General features: G+C 37.7%; 3 protein-coding genes across 3 annotated transcripts; 2 read left to right on the forward strand and 1 right to left on the reverse strand.

Moving 5' to 3' along the window:
• The first annotated feature begins 3,967 nt into the window (after positions 1-3,967).
• Positions 3,968-5,017, forward strand: LOC113328090. Its single transcript, XM_026575181.1, has one exon. It carries the CDS (start codon positions 3,968-3,970, stop codon positions 5,015-5,017), a length of 1,050 nt encoding a protein of 349 aa, XP_026430966.1.
• Positions 5,018-5,137: 120 nt separating this feature from the next.
• Positions 5,138-5,932, forward strand: LOC113328091. The gene has a single exon (XM_026575182.1). It carries the CDS (start codon positions 5,138-5,140, stop codon positions 5,930-5,932), a length of 795 nt encoding a protein of 264 aa, XP_026430967.1.
• An 8,810-nt stretch (positions 5,933-14,742) lies between these two features.
• LOC113328092 (ubiquitin-conjugating enzyme E2 7-like) lies at positions 14,743-16,018 on the reverse strand. The gene is made up of 2 exons (XM_026575183.1): positions 15,548-16,018; positions 14,743-14,781 (listed from the first exon to the last, which is right to left on the reverse strand). Exons 1-2 carry the CDS (start codon positions 16,016-16,018, stop codon positions 14,743-14,745), a joined length of 510 nt encoding a protein of 169 aa, XP_026430968.1.
• Positions 16,019-20,811: the final 4,793 nt, after the last annotated feature.

The following is a 20,811-nucleotide window of genomic DNA, read 5'->3' on the forward strand; positions in this document are numbered from 1 at the left end:
TAGAGATTTCCAGATCAACTTCAACACTGAATTCAACGATAAACCAAAATACAAGTACAAATATAAATATCAATACCCAAAAATCAAAAACTACCACAAGTCTATCAAACATCATTACCTGCTTCTCATGCATGCTATACTTGATCCTCTTGCATCTTGCCTCATTACTAGCCCCCTGATTAGTCGACATAGACGGCTGTTCAGTCTGACACAAATTCTCAGTATTCTCTCGCTTCGTCATAGGGATACTTGCTGGGGTCTAAATTGGGTACTGCTAAATTGGATATTGGATGAAGGAAGGTACAGAGTTATGGAATTGGAAAATAGAACTGCTAACTTCCTCTAAGAAATACTGGATGAGAATATCAAAAGTTGATACATCCTATCCACCCGTGTGCACTCTTCGAGATCACAAATTTCAGATTTTAAAAAAGATCGTGCCTACACTATGCATGCAAAGACCTATCAAACACAATCTCCGCTTATTGGTCATGCGTGGGCGACTACAGGCACCTGGCAACGATTCGAAAAGCAAATATTCAAATCGGTCTATCTCCAGTCCGGATTTGAATCCTTTTTATGACCCACCACATTCAAATGAATTTGAAAATCCTATTGGGTCTGTATCTGGGAGCCCAAGAAAATGAGAAGAAGAAAATATCCACAATCACTCTCTCAAGTTCACTCTCATATCTGATTCCATTAATGAATTTTGGAATCTACCCCAACTACCAAATCGCAATGCCAGCATTATCAGAACCGGATCACAATATATACTCAAAATAAAGGTTAGCAAATGCGCACATTTCATGTACCACTCCTCCAGCGAACCACACTCACTGCTCAAGACAAAGGTTTGTAGACACACACATTACAGCTATGGTGTTAACTCAGCTACTGAGTTAAGCAAGGTAAATGACATGTTACATATTTCTATTATCATCGTTTTCACTTTGAATCCCACTAGTAGAACCCACTCAATGAGAGACAAAAAAGTTTCTGAATATATACGTAACAGTTATGAACACATCACTGTCATACAACAGGCAACCCACATAACCCTCACATATTTTGTCAATGCCACACTGCAGTCCAAAATTACTAGAATCTTAAAGTACATATGTCTTCCAATCGTCTGCATTATGTACCAAAGGTTGACATCCTATCACAACCGACACATCATCAAACACAACCACCCACTCCCTCAACTAACCCAAAAAATTACTAGGTGGATGTTACCCAAACCACAACACACAGGTCACTATACCAGCTTAGAGTACACATCTACCTTAGAATACTCTTTCACTATCAAAATAATCATGATCTCTCAAGATAAAGTACAAAGCTTATATCACTATCAGAACATAGAATACACAATTATCACATGGATCAACTCTTTTAGGTACTGGTATATGCAAATTCCAATCATCAAGTATTATGGATATTGTCTTGGCTTTGCTCATGTTTACAGGTTCTGCTCCTTCAGATTGCTAGTAGTCCAAGGCAACTTCAATCTCAGCCATGTGAAGGAATCTCTTAGCTGGAAACCATGGTCTTATCCTTGGTCCTACGCCAGGTCTGAACATCACATCTCTAACTTATCTTGGCACTCTCATACAAGTCCTGAACAACTATATCAAACAAATAGTATGTACTTCAATCAGAATGATAGCATACATTTCAAATTTCAAATTAAAGTGAAACAAAAAGACAATCCAAATCTAAGCCTTGAAATCCTCCTTCACCTCTACTCCTGTCACAACTTCCCCCATAAAAAATCCAACACCCATACTCCCATGGCCTCCTCTTCAGGAACTAAGAATACAGAAAATATAAACAACCTAGTGAAACAAATGAACTCCTCACTAAAAATTCCAGCAGACCTCTTCCCCAAAGTCTTCATCAACAAAGGTAACACTCTACAAAAGAAGAAGATTGATTGGAAATGGGTTTTCAATGGAAGATTCTGCAGCAACACATCCTATGAAACAAGAGAAATAACAAGATTCATCAATACCAACTGGGAATTACAAAGGAATGCTGAAGTCACTCTCTGGAAGAAACGAAGAAATTAATACCAAATCACGCTGACTAGCATTGAAGACTACAAAATTTTTCAGAAAAGGAGGAACAAGAGGAATTTTTAACAAGCTCATTGTTTTAACTGAAGTCCCATCCTCAGGACCAGACTTCATTGATGAATACAATTTCTATAAAGTCTTCATTTGGGCTTTGGTTAAGAGAATCCCAACTCACATTATCCCAAACATAAAAAACATGATTGCTCCAGCTGGTATTCACCAAGGATCTAAGAAACCTTATGGAAGAGATGTGGATGAGAAGAATCTATAAGTGCAGATCATTGTGGATGTTACCCAACCTCTAAAATATGGCATTGATGCTTATGAAGACGAATCTACAACTCACTGGCTTGAGCTAGCTTATGCTCTCACTGGTATGCTTTCTACAGAACTCTTGATCACCCTGGACCATTATGCATTGAAGAAGAAGACAACTCCCAAAGTACTCCAGTCAAACAATACACTTCCATCCCTCTAAACAAGTTCCCATACACACCCAATTCTCCCCTATCATCTAACAAAACCACCACTCCCCCAACTAGCCCAAACAGACCAGCATTACTTCATTATTACACTGATAAAACTGGAGCTGAAGAATTTGCTATTAGAATGAGGAAAGCACAACAGACTACTCTTCTCAGAAACAACTGTGAAGAACTTGATGGTCCACCACAACATTTGATTTTTCAAGCTGGGATGGATAAACTAATCACTGGATAAATTCCAACCTCAAACCCTGATGCCTTAGCTTGTCAAAAAAGACATAAGAAACTGATGGAGAGCTACAAAAACAAAGACTCTCAGGGTAAGAAGAAATCCAATATTAAGACTGCAGCAAGAAAGAGATTTAACAATGTTTCCAATCCCACTGAGCCTAAGGAAACCCTTGGTCCTACAAAAATCTTCCCAACCACTTCTCCTTACCAGCCATTTAACAACAGTGGATCCCAAAACATCCCCACCTTAGTTGCCATCCAAAAGCAGATGATGGAGGCTCACTCCAGAGAAAAAAGATTACTATGGGAAGGAGAAGAAATGAGCTAAAATTAAAAGTTGTCGATGATGATCAACATCCCCAGCTTGTGGATGCTAAACGTAAACTGTATGAGCCAGAGGACCAAACAATGCAGTGGAATACATACCACTCATCTAAGAGGTACAACAGCCATCAAACAATAGATGAGGAACAATTATCAAGCAATACTACTAGCAATCTGGAAGGAGATAATTTTCCTACAAACAACCAGGTAACTCACATCATAACCCATTTATATAATTACATTCGCAGCATCTTAACTATTAGGATTGACCTTTGGTTAACTGTCACTTACTTTGCTAGGATATCTTACTCATTCCTAGGTTACAAAATCATCATTTTCTTATATCCTATTATATCTTATTTTTGGCAATTTTACTCTGTCATAGCTTGGAATTGCCAAGGATTAGGACAAGCTGACACTATTAGATACCTAGACGACATGCTAAATAAACATAATCCATAAGTAATCTTCTTATCTGAGACCAAACAACAAGCTACAAATCTAAAAAAAATCCTAGGAAATATAGGAGTCACTAATTTATGGTTTGTAGAACCAAAGGGCCAAGTTAAAACAGCTGGAGGATTAGTTCTTGCTTGGAAACCAACCTTGATGTCACCATTGAGGATTTCTCTGACCATCATGTAGATGCCATCATTAAACCTTTACATGGTGAACCTTGGCTATTTACTGGTTACTATGGGAGTCCCTTTACTACTAATGATAAATTACACTCCTGGAGTATGATTGAAAAAACCTTTGCCCTAACTCCTTACTACTAATGATAAATTACACTCCTGGAGTACGATTGAAAAAACCTTTACTGCTAACTCCTTACCTTGGTTGATTATGGGAGATTACAACTTTGTCCTTCATGATCAAGAAAAATTTAGCCAGCATCCCATCAATCAAGTTGAAGCTGATATTTTCCTAAACAAGATAGAAGAAGCAAATCTCTCTGATCTAAGCTACACTGAATGCCCTTTCACGTGGACTAACAAGAGATCTGGTACTCAGCTCACAGAGCAAAGACTAGATAGAGGCCTAGATAATGAAGCTTGGCTAGACAACCACCCAAATACCACCATCTCAAATCTCACAGGCTTAGGCTTTGATCATAACCCAATCATTCTCAATACCAATCCTAGCTGGAGACATGGTCAAATCCCCTTCAGATTCTTTGGTCCCTGGATTGATCATGAAGACTGCAAAAGCATTATAGCCGACTGCTGGAAGATAACTCATAAAGGATCTTTAGCCATAAAAATAGCAAGGAAATTAAGAGACATCAAAGTCAAGCAAAAGAAGTGGACTAAGGAAGTCTATGACAACATCAAAACTAATTTAGAAGATTGCATCAAACATCTGGATTGGATAACAAAAAATAAATTTACTTCATCTAAAGGAGCAGAGCTAAAAGAAGCAAGAATTCATATGGCACATTGGAAACATGTGCAAGAATCTTTCTGGAAGACCAAGAGCATAGACCTACATATCAAGCTTGGAGATAAAAATACAGGGTACTTCCACATTGCTGCTAATAAACGATATAGGAGGAATAGGATTGATTTTATCCAACAGGAAGATGGTACTTGGATCCATGATACTGCTGAAATTACCCAAACTTTCACCAATCATTTTGCCAAGATGGCCACTGAAGAACCCATCAATATCAACCCCTTCATTATAAAGCTCATACCCGCCACAATTACTACCCAAGAGAATCAGAACCTTATCAGAACACCTGAACCCATGGAAATCAAAAACATTCCCTTCAGCATGACTGGTGACAAACCTATCACACCAGCTCAATTCAGACCAATATCCCCGTGTAACACTACTTACAAAATCATCTCAAAACTCATTGCCCAAAGACTAAAACCTCTTCTACCAAAATGAATATCCCCTTTTCAATCTGCTTTCATCTATGGAAGGCAAATTTCTGACAACATAGCCATAGCTCATGAAATTATTCACCACATGAATACTAGAAGAGGAAAAAAATGAAACAATGGCACAATGGGCATTAAAATTGATATGGCAAATGCATTTGATAGAGTCAATTGGGACTTTTTTCTTCAGGTTTTATCTCAGATGGGATTCAGCTCTCATTGGTGCAACATGATATCTAAATGCATTTCCACTACAAGTATGGTAGTGCTGGTCAATGGATCTCCAGGAAAATTCTTCAAACCCTCTAGGGGGCTAAGACAAGGGGACCACTTATCCCCCTATCTTTTCTTATTCTGTATGGAATCCCTATCCAGGTATCTAACCCATGCTGAAACTCATCAACAAATTCATGGTAGCAAGATTTGCAAGGATGCACCGGATATCAATCACCTGCTCTTTGCTGATGACTGCATGATACTCTGCAAAGCTAATCTTCAGGAATATAATAATCTCATTCAGATTTTTAAGGAATTTGGTCAATCCTCCGGACAGTTGATAAACTTCTCAAAATCTGGTATCTTCTTCAGCAAGAACACTGCCATGGACATTGCTGATAATATCAATAATACTCTGAAGGTTCAAAGGATTAATCCAACAATCAAGTATCTAGGTTCCCATATGTTCACCACAAAAAGCAAAATCCAAGCTTTCAAGCCTTGTGTAGACAAGCTTAAATTCAGATTTGCTGGATGGAAAACCACTCTCTCTACTGCTGGAGAAATGACAATGATTCAGTCTGTCACTTCCACAACTAGTATATACCAGATGAACTGCTTCAAAATTCAAAAAACCATCTGCAATGAGATCAATGCCATTCAAAGAGACTTTTTCTGGAATAAAGAACAAGATAGATTCAAATGAGTCTATTACTTTGCTTGGGATGCAGTAAACAAACCCAAAGAATTGGGAGGTCTGGGATTCAAAAACATGGAAATCTTTAACATGGCTATGCTTACTAAAATTGCTTGGAGACTTGTCTCAGAGCCAAACTCCCTATGGAGCAGTACTATGAAGGCATCCCACTATCCCAACACTGAAATCATAAGATTAGATACCAAACCAAAGGCCACAGACTCTTGGATCTGGAAAGCAATTCTGGAAGGCATAGCTTTTCTCCAACAATGTTACATTTGGAAGGTGGGAAATGGAGTGAACATACATATTTGGGATGACAGATGGGTCACAAACCTCCAGGGAGACTTCAAAAACCAAGCCTCTGCCCATAAAATCTCATATCTGTTAATCATCTCTTCAATACCCATGGGGATTGGGATATCAACATTATTAACCAATGGTGCTCACCTGATATTCAAAACCTGATTATTCAAACACCTCACCTCATGGATGAAAAGGATGAAATCAGATGGTCCCTCACCAACAACAACAAGTTTTCAGTCAAATCACTTTATGATAAAAAGATCCAAGTTAAATATACCTTAGTACTCCAACTGCCCCTTGGACTCAAATCTGGGGTCTTGATACAAACCCTGTCATTCAGCTCTTCATCTGGAAATGTGCCCATGGCATCTTACCAACTAATGCTAAGACAACTAGCATTTTTATTTACATTGATCCTTTATGCACCTATTACAAAAATGGTGCTGAAGATATAACTCATGTTCTTCTCTCTTGCCCTGCTGCTACTGATGTTTGGGGAAAACTGTTTGGCCAAAATCATAATCTCTTCACTCAGTACAATAATTTCCATGATTGGCTAAACAACTGGTTCCAAGCTGACAACAATATGGCTAGCTGGAATGAAACATTTGCCACTACATGTTGGTTCATATGGAAAGCCAGATGCGACTGGGTTTTCAGAAAAACTCACTCCAATAGCGTGTGCTACTGCTATGGATATTACTCAACACCTCTGTAGCCATACCAGAATCCACCATAAGCCAGGCCACATCCTGAATAATCTATACTATCGGAAAAACATCTCAAATTCTCCTTCTGGAAACTACAGTCCTCACAATCACACTTCTGATAAATTTGGAATCACTATTAGCCTATACATTGATCCTGCAGATCTTTACCAAGCTACTAGTGATGCCCAATCTTATACTAACTACTCTCTTATTGCCATGTCTTTCACAGGTAAATGTGTGGGCATCAGAAACTTCAAAGACTATTCCAATGGAATCAGCAGAACCGAGCGAGCCATCGGAGGAGCTCAACTAGCACTGACCTGGGGAAAAACCATGCCGCAAGCCAACATCAACTTTGCTGCTGAATCTGAAGTAACAATTCAAGGCATACAAGAGTATTACCAGGAGGAAGTACAACAACGTTTCACAAGAGGAAGTCCAAAACAACAAGACAATTATCACAAAAATCATCAAGTTAATTTTCTGCTCGGGAAGATATCCAAAGTGATAGTTCAACAAAACAGAGCAGCCACTAATATGGCCAGATTGGCCAGACAGTCCCTCCTCTTCTCTGATTCTACCTGGAGAGGAACAAATTTAATTACTAGCTTGCATGCTTTACAGATTCCTACAAACTCCTATGATTTGGATCACTGTAAAAACATTAATGTCCTTTTGAGGGATGAACCCGGCGCTCGAGTCAGCACAGGCATCATCCTAGATGTAACCGTGAGTGGGCAAACTTTATAGTTGCATAGACTTTTTTTCTTATAAAAAAAATAGTTAAATAGCCATATTAGATGTTGGTACGGAAATTTGACTATTATCAGCAGTGGCTTCATCCATGGGGATATTATCCATTGTTTTTCTCCGTCATAATCCGGATGCAAAGCTTTTCTATTGCTACTGAAATGTTGTAGTTGTCATAAATCTGACAACTACATTCCATTATCACTAAATGAGAATTTAAGTAATCATCTTCTTATTATGTGAAATGTATATAAAATTACAAGGATTGATATAACTATTACAATGATCTATTTTCCCTAGATTTACTTTTTCTCGATAATTTCTTCAATAACTATTACGTCGTTGTTATGAAAAATAACGTAACTAAATGGGTTGTTCGCATAAGAACAGTAGATGCTATCGCTTAAGATAAGAAAATTATGCGAGATGTTGATTGGAATTCAAATTCTAACTGTTCTGCTCGCAGATCCAATGATTCTAGTTGGCTTAATTGCCCTGTCATCTTAGAAGGTTCCTTTGAATCTGGTAAAGCTGAGGATGGTTCTGACAATCCTCTACCCGAAGATTTCCCGCTTTACCAACCTTGGGAGTTTAAATTACTCTAAAATGAGGAAAAGAAAGTAGCGGTATGTGATCCTCTTGATCCAATTTGTAACCTCTCATAAGTTTCCTTCTTATCTCTTATTTCTTTTCCTTCGCAGGCTGCCAAAAAAGTCAGTACTTTGCGCAAGGTATCAACTTCACAGAATAAGAAAGTAAGAAACAGACTCTCTATTTTTAACAATATTGTTGCCTCTGTTTCTTATCTTGATTATTCGCGTAGGTGAATCCTTTGAATGAAAAAGATTTTGTCAAGGGAAAGAGCACTCCTAAGAAACCCACATCAAAATTTGTATCCAAGATAACTTCATTAAAAGATGATGTCTCTAGGAAGCGTGCGAGATATGATTCTTCCTCAAGTTCGAAATTTTCAGATGATGATACTTTTGTTTCTGAAGAAGAGGTATCGGACGATCTGTATCGGAATAAGTTGTCTGATCTTTTTTCTGGAGATTCTTTTGCTACTCTTGAGGATGATGAAATGGATCGTTCCTTCAAGATGGTTTCAAAGATCTGTACTGCTTCTGATTGGGAAGATCGATCTCTTCGTGGAGATGCCTCTGCAATAAACCCAGATTTTCAATTTGCGATGAATGGCTTGGTAATGTTCAGAAACATTTGTCTTTTATCCTTCCTTAATATTTCTTCTTTTACTTATAATGCTTCTTTTATATTTTCACATAATGCCCGCATATCTTATGCGATTTCTTTAGATAATGAAAGAAAGCTTCGCAAGTTGCAAGATGAGACTGCCAAGTTGAGACATGAGAAGTCTAATCTTTCGGATGCGAATGCGAACTTACAAGCGAGAATACAAAGCTTAGAAATGAGATTTAACAAACACTCAATTGGTTCTCCAAACTCGAGAAAGAAACAAGGAACTCATTGGTATGTAACTTATATTTTCTCACTGTTTTTCTTTTATGCGATCGTTCACACTTCTTACTTAGTTATCTTCGCAGACCTGTATGACCTTCCAGATGAAGCGGCTAATCTTCCTGATGCTGAAATTCTTTTAGAGCACCTCAATTCCTCTTTAAATAATTATCCTACTTGAGGATTCGAAAACCTTAGCTTGGAAGAATTAAGATGAAGATATACTACCCTTAGACAACGCCATAAAAATGTATTATCCTCTGCCAATAATTTTAAACGACGTTTTTATGAGGGGAGGGAAGCAATTCAAGTATTGGAGGCGAAGAAGAACAAACTTATTATTGAAAAAGATGAAATCGCTCTTAGGGGTGCGAAGGCACTAGAACATTTTCAAGAATCTATTATTGAAGTTAAAATAGAACGGAATTCATCTTTTCGTGAGAGGGACACACTTATTGAGGAAAGAAACTTAATTCGATCTCAACTCCTTATAGAAAGTGAAGCTAAGTTTAATTGGGATGCTAGAGTTCTGAACGATGCTAGAAATAATTTAGGTGTAGATATTATCCTTCACACTGAGAATTCCACACTGGTCGCAGACATTATTTCCAATTATGAAGGTAATTTGTTGTTCTTTGATCTTCACTCATACCCTTAAGAATAATTATCTGTTATTTTAACTCATTTGTTGATACTTCGCAGAGAAAGAGAAGGAGTATCAAAAGAAAATTGCAGAGTTAGAAACTCGTTTAGCTGCTAAAGAAGAAGAATCATCCGCTCGTAAGAAATTGAAGGAAAATTGGTTCAACTTAGTCCAAAACAACGGTAACGATGCTAATCGCTCTCGTGAGGCTTCTTTAACAGAGTTTGTCTGGAGAATGGTATCCCTTTGTCAAAGTACAGTTTTCCAATGATTCCTGAAAATGTACCCATTCCTGATATCCAAGTTACTGATGGAGAAGAAGATTCTGAAGAAGAAACTAGTGATTCTGAAACCAAGCGAAACGAGGAAGATGAAAATTGATCGCTTCTTCTTGTTGTAATTTTTTGTTGTAAATTCTTGTAAATTCAGCTTTTTAATATAAATCTTCTTTTCTTCGCTTCGTATTTATGACCTATTCATATGCATATAAGACTATCAAAATGGGGCAAATAACACTTCCTTTGCATTCCCATTCTTGCCTCTTGTTATTTGTCATATCTTGATAGACCAAGTATGATTGTTATCCTTTATCATAAACTTCTCTTGGTGTGAGCGCATGTTGAACTTCATGATTTCTTTTCTTGTATTATCTATAAGGTCTTATTTTTGCCTTCCTCTGTAAAGGTCTTACACTACCTCTGTTTATGTGCGACGAAATCACAGGCAGTCTTTACACAAGAGGGTATTGACTCATTGATCTCGTCTTATCATTTTCTTGTATTATTTAATCTTCAAGTTAGTTTGCATAAATATCACAAGTCTTAGTACTCGTATGAGTTAAAAGTCTTGTGACATTTACGACTTTTGACACAATTCAGCTACCTAATGGAGGGTGTCGTCCTTATCTTCCCCCTGTTTGAACCTTCAAGGAAGCTTACCTCTATCGGTTTAAGATTATGGCTCTTCCCATCAATTTTTTCAATAACCAGTTGACTTGGCAATGTTGTAAACTGCAGATACAAGAATACACACTAAGTGGGGTTTCTTCGGACCAAGTGCATCATAGTCAGGACTTGTCAAGAGTGGCAAGGTACGCTCCAGACGTCTCGAGCACTCTTGACTTGGTCGTGTACCTCGGCGCCCTGATCGAGTTTCTGCACTCCTTGGGAGAGCCTTTCTCACCTTAGGCTCTCAATTTAAGATTATTATCTTAGACTGAAAATTTAAGGTATCTCTCCCGGATGGGCATTATCGTTTTATTCTCATCCCAAATCTCCACAACTCAAGTTCCGGGGTCGGTGTAACCTTCCCTTGAGTCATGCCTTCTAGGTTTCTCCAATTATGATGTGTGATAGGTCTTATTATATTTACTCTTGCATATAAGCGAACTAGGGTGCACGCCACATTCAGATTCCTAGCCAATCTGATAATAAATATAATTTTTTGTATCCTTTTATAAAGGTCTTATTTGTAAATATTTCTCTTTTTGTTTTCTTATTATGGATTTACCATATGAAATTAAAATTTCTCATTCCAATCTTTTAACTCGTACAACTCTAGTACATAAATGCTTTTGTCGAATCATCTTGCTCTATAGAAAATCAAATACACTATTCATTCTACTAATTTGTCTTCTGCACTTTTTGAATCTTCTTAAGTTGGCGTATGTTTTCCGGAATATTCATTCACATAACCATTCAGTTGGCGTTGTACGAAAATCGTTGTACCCACCAATTTTTGATATTTTGCCTCTACGCTTTTTCTTTCCATAGAAACTGTGTTGCTAATCTTGATTAACATTCTTTATTTGCAGATGAATCTATTCCAGCACTTCGTATACTTATTTCCCCAGCTTCGTATACCGCATCAACCATCAGTCTCTCTGCTCTTGACTATCTTCCGCATATTTTCTCCAATTTGTTCGCTTGAATTCTCTTGCTTCGCATTTGTCAACATCAATTTCTTGGAAATTTTTACTTTCAAATGTATCTCCTCTTATAATGCCAACATCCTAAGGTAAAGGAAAGTTGATGCGCTGATGAAATGTTGATGCAACAACTAATATACCATGCAACCATGGTCTTCCAATGAGAGCATTATAATGTGACTCGACATCCACTACACATAATGTGATATCTGTTGGTAAATTTTGTAGAAGAATTCTCATAGTCACTTCTCCCTTTGGTTTGTTCGCAGAACCATTAAAGCCATAGATTTTGTATGTTGAAGGGATTAACTCATCAACTTTTTTACCCATGGTTTTATATGCATGATAAAACAGAATATCTACAGAACTTCCCGTATCTATAAGTATCCTATTTATCGCCCAGGAGTTTTTCTCATTCTCTTCCTCATCTTCTTCCAATGGCTTCGGATTCTCAATCGCACCACCAGTGGACACTCATGTGATTCTCCTCCTCCTGGGGTTTCATCTGCATTGAACGAGATTTTTTGCTTTTTCCATGCCTTCAAGGGGGATATTTTTTCCAGGTTAAGAATTTCCTTTCCTTCAGCATCTCTTGCATATACTCGACTTAAGACATTATCATGAAAATCTTCTATTTTTTTGAACGAGTGTATAATCGAGTTACAATATAAATTCTTTGCCTTCGCACCCACTTCAATAACAAATGTATTCCTGTCCTTCTCCTTTGCATATGTATTTCCTTGAGGTGGTGGTGGTGGTAAATTCCTTGGTTGTTTTAGTAAGAAATGGTCCAACTTTCCTTGCTCAATCATTCGGAATATAATCTTCCTCACATTTCTACAGTTGCTTGTTGTGTGACCGTGGAATCTATGATAGACACAAAATTATTTATTCCTCCTCCCTGGTGGTGGATCTTCGCCTACATTATGTGGTTATGGAATATCATCCATTAGGAGAGCGGCTTCCCATACTTTATCCACTGTAGTATTCAACTTTGGCAAATTTATCTGTTCCCACACTATTCTTCCAGTTTTCTTGTTATAATATGTTTGTTGTCCTGCAGAATTTCCTGGTTGAACTGTATCAGTACCTCCACGATTTTGAAGTTGCTTGTCTATGTACTCTATATCAAACTCTGCTTGATCTGCACTGCCCATAGCCACTATTTTTTGTTCCATTTCTGCATTATTCCTTCCTTGATTTCCTTGTGATGTACTCGGAACAGTATTTGTCAGCCTCAGAAGTAAACTTGTATTTCCACCTTTCAAATCAGATATTGCGACTGGGAAAGACTCCATATATATTTGCTTTTCCTCAAGTGCTATATATTCTTCTTGAAATTCGTGCAGCTCCGACATTGTTGTTGTATCCTTTATTCTGAAGATTTGGGTATATAATATATCTGTTGCAAATAGAGCATAAATGAATGCAAGAATAAGATGTCGCTCATCCACCCGTCTTCCCATTTCACTACACATGATTCTCCAACGTGTCGTTAGATGACGCAATCTCTCATTTGTTCTTCTGCGAAGTCCGAATGCAGTCTCAATCCCTGGTCTGGATAGATTATTACTTATGTATTGCCCCAAAAAGACATTTTATAAGTGATGAAACGAACCAATGGATTCTACAGGTATTTCTACAAACCACTTCAAAGCTTCACATACTAAACTTGCAGCAAAATATTTGCACATTACTGCATCATGATTTTCCCACTGCAATAAAGATCTTGCATAAGCTTTCACATGTTGTATCGCACATGCAATTCCATCAAATATACTTTTAAATGCCGGTAAACTGCACTTAGATGGTATCGATGCTCTCTGAATTTCCTTTGTAAATGGAGTTTTTCCATCTTCCTCCACTGCTTCCTCTAGTTGTCTTCTTCCATCATTTCTTTTTGTAGTCATCATTTCTATTAATTCTGCCATCTCCTTAAGAATTTCTTTGCTTAACGATTGATCCAAATCCTCTCGCATGGGTCTTTTTAATCTTGCTTGTCTCAATCTATTCACATGATTGTTTTGGCTTATTGCTTCTTGTATCTCCTGTTGTTCAGTTTCTTCTCTTCTTCCCCTACGCCTTTCAGTATTTGCTTCAATTTGTACTCTATCATGTCTTTCTTCGTCGCATGTGCGATCATATCGATGTATTGATACTTCTATTTCTTGTGGTGTAACTCGACCTTGTTCTGTATCATCTATGCGATGACGCTCGCATCTCCTAACTCGATTATTATAATCAATATTACGCAATTCGCTCTGTAATTCTCTCTCTTATAATTCTTTCCTTCTTCTCTGTCTATCTCTTGCACGTGCAGTCACTCGTTCACGCTCATTTTCATCTCTTAATATGTGCGCGGCAAAGAAGTTCTCGTGGATGTTCATACCGATTAGTTGCTAAGTCAATTGCACGTCTCTTTTCCCTTTGATCTTCCAAATTTTCATTTTCTTTTGATTTTTCTTCAATGACTTCCATGTGTTACCTTCGACTATCATTTCCTCGATTAGATTGACTTTGTCAGGAGGAACTTCTACTTGATCTTGACCTTGAACGTGTAGCACTCCTTGACCTTTGTTCTTGTAGTCTAACATTCTCTTCTCGTAAATCATCATTTTGACGGATTATATTCGCACGCTCTTCTTCTTCTCTCCTTCGTTCAATTAGTAATCTTTTCCTAAGCTTTGCAATCGTTACATTTCCTTCACTCGCTGTAACTGGTCCTTCATTCCCAATTCTCTTTCCTTCATCTGTAGAATCCGTTATTTCAGTATGGACATTCACCCTATCATAATCTATATCATTATCATGTCATTGTTCTCGCTGTGATCCAATTGGAATTTCTTTTCTTTGATGTTCTTCCACTCTTTCTTCTTGTTGCTCAAGATTTGTAATTCGTCTTCGTTCAGCAAGTCGGTTACTTCTTCTAGTTGTCATCCATTGTTCAACAACAGATTCCATCCTTATCATTTCTAACTTTTTTAGATCTCACTTTTTTCCTTAATATCTATGATATACTATCAGGAATTATAATCCAGAGTTGTTTCTGGCGCCAAAAATGTAGTTGTCATCAATCTGACAACTACATTCCATTATCACTAAATGAGAATTTAAGTAATCATAATTCTTCTTATTTGACCATTCATCGACAAGTTAACGGTCAAATACTATTTTTATATCGGAATCGAGTTTGGTGTTGTCAATTTTTTTTTAGTGCTCTGTAAAGAATTTGGTGCCCAGTTACTTTACCACCCAATAACTTTACCAACGGACTATAGTGATATCTGCGGCTTAATAATTGGTTAAAGTATCATCCACACCAATTAGGCAACTTGCCTGACTATGAAACAAATCCCAACTGCTAAGCATGGTATGTTGAAGGTTGGTGCTACAAGCAAGGATTGACATCCACGGATTGAAGAACAATAGTCTCCTTGATTTCAAAAGTATCTCCATCAGAATTCAGAGATCTTCATTATGACCTAATCAATTTGATGTCTGATTGGTCTATGGGTACATCATATCACAACACGAACGGATTTAGTATCAGGAATATATATTGAGTTAGTTTGGCAACTAGAGGTAGAAGCAAAAATCTGTAGCAAACCATAATGAAAATAAAATAATATTGTCTTTTGCTTCTACAAACAAACCATTATGAAATTTGACAATGTGATTCGAATAAAAAAAATTCCTAAACTTTTTACGACAGAAGAAACAGATAAAAAAACGTCCCCACAACTCACAATAAAAATTCCGAAATTTTTCGACTGAGATCACCCTTCTTGTGATTGTCTCACAATGCGTTTTACTCTCTTTATAAAATCACCTCTTTTAGACCTCCATTCTATCGCAGCGTCAACGTTTGCAGGAGACCCGTCATTCGGACTCGAAAGCCACGATATAATACTCAAAACTATGCTTTCCACTGTATGAATAGGCGTCCATCTCTCACTCGAAAGCTCATAACCATTCGGGTCTTCTCCTGGATCATGAAGAATCGATATGCAGACTTTTCCATCGGGGTAATAAACATTCGGATGCCACATATCTGACACAAACTTTACTGTTGGAGGGCTGTTGGGATAATTGGCAGGAAACGTCATGATAGCATCAAAGAATCCTCCATCATAACAAGTACCGGAAGGTCCAATAATCTTGAGACTCCATTCAAACATATTATCATCATTAACTAACCCGGCAGAGAATCCATCAACTGGATTTCTCGAAAGATCTTTGAGTTGTTTTGCAAGGAGAAGGCTTGCTTGAGTTTTGTCAGCCATTAAAAAAACAAAAGCTATACGTCAAGAAAAAGCACACACAGTGGAGAAACCAGAAACGACGATGATATTAAGAGGGCTGTGGAGTTGTTATATTTATAGCGTGATGATATACGAGAGGAATTAGAGTTGAAACTGTATCCGGAAGTTAGACCTAAGGATGGTGAAACTGTGTAGGATTCAAGATTTGGAAAGCTGACAAAAAAAGGATGGTGATCGAATTTTGGTACAACCAGTAAACCACTTCCCAATACGCGTAGGCTTCTGCAAAATAGAATGTCCCAAACTGCCTAACAATTCCACGGTACCCTAAAATTAAATCTTCAACAATTCAATTGACCAGGACTTGACTTTTGAAGTGTTCAACAATTCAATCGGCCAGGACTAGACTTATGAAGTCAGAAGTCCTTGATTCTATTCCAGTCTATAATTTGTTGATTTCTTAAAATCTTTACTTCCCATATAGGAGAAAGAAAAAATCGAGTAAAATAAAATAAAAAATAGATCTGAACAGGAGCAGTAGTTTGTAAAGAACCGAGGCTAGTAGATGCGCCATGATGATGGAGACTTGGACCTTTCCGGCCCTGGCTTATGGTACCAAAACAAAAGTACACGTTCAAAATGCGATATTTTAAGACTTTGGTCCAGCAACTCAACCTCTCCTCGGAAATCTCATTTCTCTGCCGGGGATCAGGCCAACCTTTCTAATAGCAAGAAGTAAAAATTGTCAAGTACCGTATAAAGAGATGGCATTAGCAGTAAGACAGACTAAGATGTACAATTCACATAAGTCGGCGAACCAGTAACTCATTGCAGATTGAATAGTTTAATAGCCGGCTCCTCTCTGGTCACCCTCTCTGCATTCAACATCTGCTTGATCATCCAACTCTGTATTCTCATCACTGCTCACCTCCACTATCTGCAAATACCGGAAATTAGAGATTTCCAGATCAACTTCAACACTGAATTCAACGATAAACCAAAATACAAGTACAAATATAAATATCAATACCCAAAAATCAAAAACTACCACAAGTCTATCAAACATCATTACCTGCTTCTCATGCATGCTATACTTGGTCCTCTTGCATCTTGCCTCATTACTAGCCCCCTGATTAGTCGACATAGCCGGCTGTTCAGTCTGACACAAATTCTCAGTATTCTCTCGCTTCGTCATAGGGATACTTGCTGGGGTCTAAATTGGGTACTGCTAAATTGGATATTGGATGAAGGAAGGTACAGAGTTATGGAATTGGAAAATAGAACTGCTAACTTCCTCTAAGAAATACTGGATGAGAATATCAAAAGTTGATACATCCTATCCACCCGTGTGCACTCTTCGAGATCACAAATTTCAGATTTTAAAAAAGATCGTGCCTACGCTATGCATGCAAAGACCTATCAAACGCAATCTCCGCTAATTGGTCATGCGTGGGCGACTACAGACACCTGGCAACGATTCGAAAAGCAAATATTCAAATCGGTCTATCTCCAGTCCGGATTTGAATCCTTTTTATGACCCACCACCTTCAAATGAATTTGAAAATCCTATTGGGTCTGTATCTGGGAGCCCAAGAAAATTAGAAGAAGAAAATATCCACAATCACTCTCTCAAGTTCACTCTCATATCTGATTCCATTAATGAATTTTGGAATCTACCCCAACTACCAAATCGCAATGCCAGCATTATCAGAACCGGATCACAATATATACTCAAAATAAAGGTTAGCAAATGCGCACATTTCATGTACCACTCCTCCAGCGAACCACACTCACTGCTCAAGACAAAGGTTTGTAGACACACACATTACAACTATGGTGTTAACCCAGCTACTGAGTTAAGCAAGGTAAATGACATGTTACATATTTCTATTATCATCGTTTTGACTTTGAATCCCACTAGTAGAACCCACTCAATGAGAGACAAAAAAGTTTCTGAATATATACGTAACAGTTATGAACACATCACTGTCATACAACATGCAACCCACATAACCCTCACATATTTTGTCAATGCCACACTGCAGTCCAAAATTACTAGAATCTTAAAGTACATATGTCTTCCAATCGTCTGCATTATGTACCAAAGGTTGACCTCCTATCACAACCGACACATCATCAAACACAACCACCCACTCCCTCAACTAACCAAAAAAATTACTAGGTGGATGTTACCCAAACCACAACACACAGGTCACTATACCAGCTTAGAGTACACATCTACCTTAGAATACTCTTTCACTATCAAAATAATCATGATCTCTCAAGATAAAGTACAAAGCTTATATCACTATCAGAACATAGAATACACAATTATCACATGGATCAACTCTTTTAGGTACTGGTATATGCAAATTTCAATCATCAAGTATTATGGATATTGTCTTGGCTTTGCTCATGTTTACAGGTTCTGCTCCTTCAGATTGCTAGTAGTCCAAGGCAACTTCAATCTCAGCCATGTGAAGGAATCTCTTAGCTGGAACCATGGTCTTATCCTTGGTCCTATACCTGGTCTGAACATCACATCTCTAACTTATCTTGGCACTCTCATACAAGCCCTGAACAACTATATCAAACAAATAGTATGTACTTCAATCAGAATGATAACATACATTTCAAATTTCAAATTAAAGTGAAACAAAAAGACAATCCAAATCTAAGCCTTGAAATCCTCCTTCACCTCTACTCCTGTCACAACTTCCCCCATAAAAAATACAACACCCATACTCCCATGGCCTCATCTTCAGGAACTAAGAATACAGAAAATATAAACAACCTAGTGAAACAAATGAACTCCTCACTAAAAATGCCAGCAGACCTCTTCCCCAAAGTCTTCATCAACAAAGATAACACTCTACCAAAGAAGAAGATTGATTGGAAATGGGTTTTCAATGGAAGATTCTGCAGCAACATATCCTATGAAACAAGAGAAATAACAAGATTCATCAATACCAACTGGGAATTACAAAGGAATGCTGAAGTCACTCTCTGGAAGAAACGAAGAAATTACTACCAAATCAGGCTGACTAGCATTGAAGACTACAAAATTTTCAGAAAAGGAGGAACAAGAGGAATTTTTAACAAGCTCATTGTTTTAACTGAAGTCCCATCCTCAGGACCAGACTTCATTGATGAATCCAATTTCTATAATGTCTTCATTTGGTCTTTGGTTAAGAGAATCCCAACTCACATTATCCCAGACATAAAAAACATGATTGCTCCAGCTGGTATTCACCAAGGATCTAAGAAACCTTATGGAAGAGATGAGGATGAGAAGAATCTATAAGTGCAGATCACTGTGGATGTTACCCAACCTCTAAAATATGGCATTGATGCTTATGAAGACGAATCTACATCTCACTGGCTTGAGATAGCTTATGCTCTCACTGGTATACTTTCTACAGAACTCTTGATCACCCTGGACCATTATGCATTGAATAAGAAGACAACTCCCAAAGAACTCCAGTCAAACAATACACTTCCAGCCCTCTAAACAAGTTCCCATCCACACCCAATTCTCCCCTATCGTCTAACAAAACCACCACTCCCCCAACTAGCCCAAACAGACCAGCATTACTTTATTATTACACTGGTAAAACTGGAGCTGAAGAATTTGCTATCAGAATGAGGAAAGCACAACAGACTAATCTTCTCAGAAACAACTGTGAAGAACTTGATGGTCCACCACGACATTTGATTTTTCAAGCTGGGATGGATAAACTAATCACTGGAGAAATTCCAACCTCAAAACCTGATGCCTTAGCTTGTCAAAAAAGACATAAGAAACTGATGGAGAGCTACAAAAACAAAGACTCTCAGGGGAAGAAGAAATCCAATATTAAGACTGCAGCAAGAAAGAGATTTAACAATGTTTCCAATCCCACTGAGCCTAAGGAAACCCTTGATCCTACAACAATCTTCCCAACTACTTCTCCTTACCAACCATTTAACAACAGTGGATCCCAAAACATCCCCACCTTAGCTGCCATCCAAAAGCAGATGATGGAGGCTCACTCCAGAGAAAAAAGATTACTATGGGAGAGGAGAAGAAATGAGCTAAAATTAAAAGTTGTCGATGATGATCAACACCCCCAGCTTGTGGATGATAAACGTAAACTGTATGAGCCAGAGGACCAAACAATGCAGTGGAATGCATACCACTCAGCTAAGAGGTACAAAAGCCAGCAAACAATAGATGAGGAACAATTATCAACCAATACTACTAGCAATCTGGAAGGAGATAATTTTCCTACAAACAACCAGGTAACTCACGTCATAACCCATTTATATAATTACATTCGCAGCATCTTAACTATTAGGATTGACCTTTGGTTAACTGTCAGTTACTTTGCTAGGATATCTTACTCATTCCTAGGTTACAAAATCATCATTTTCTTATATCCTATTATATCTTATTTTTGGCAATTTTACTCTGTCATAGCTTGGAATTGCCAAGGATTAGGACAAGCTGACACTATTAGATACCTAGACGACATGCTAAATAAACATAATCCATAAGTAATCTTCTTATCTGAGACCAAACAACAAGCTACAAATCTAAAAAAAATCCTAGGAAATATAGGAGTCACTAATTTCTGGTTTGTAGATACAAAGGGCAAAGCTAAAACAGCTGGAGGATTAGTTCTTGCTTGGAAACCAACCTTGATGTCACCATTGAGGATTTCTCTGACCATCATATAAATGCCATCATTAAACCTTTACATGGTGAACCTTGGCTATTTACTGGTTACTATGGGAGTCCCTTTACTACTAATGATAAATTACACTCCTGGAGT

Source organism: Papaver somniferum, unplaced genomic scaffold (genome assembly GCF_003573695.1).
Source record: "Papaver somniferum cultivar HN1 unplaced genomic scaffold, ASM357369v1 unplaced-scaffold_107, whole genome shotgun sequence".
In the NCBI taxonomy this organism is placed as follows: Eukaryota; Viridiplantae; Streptophyta; class Magnoliopsida; order Ranunculales; family Papaveraceae; genus Papaver; species Papaver somniferum.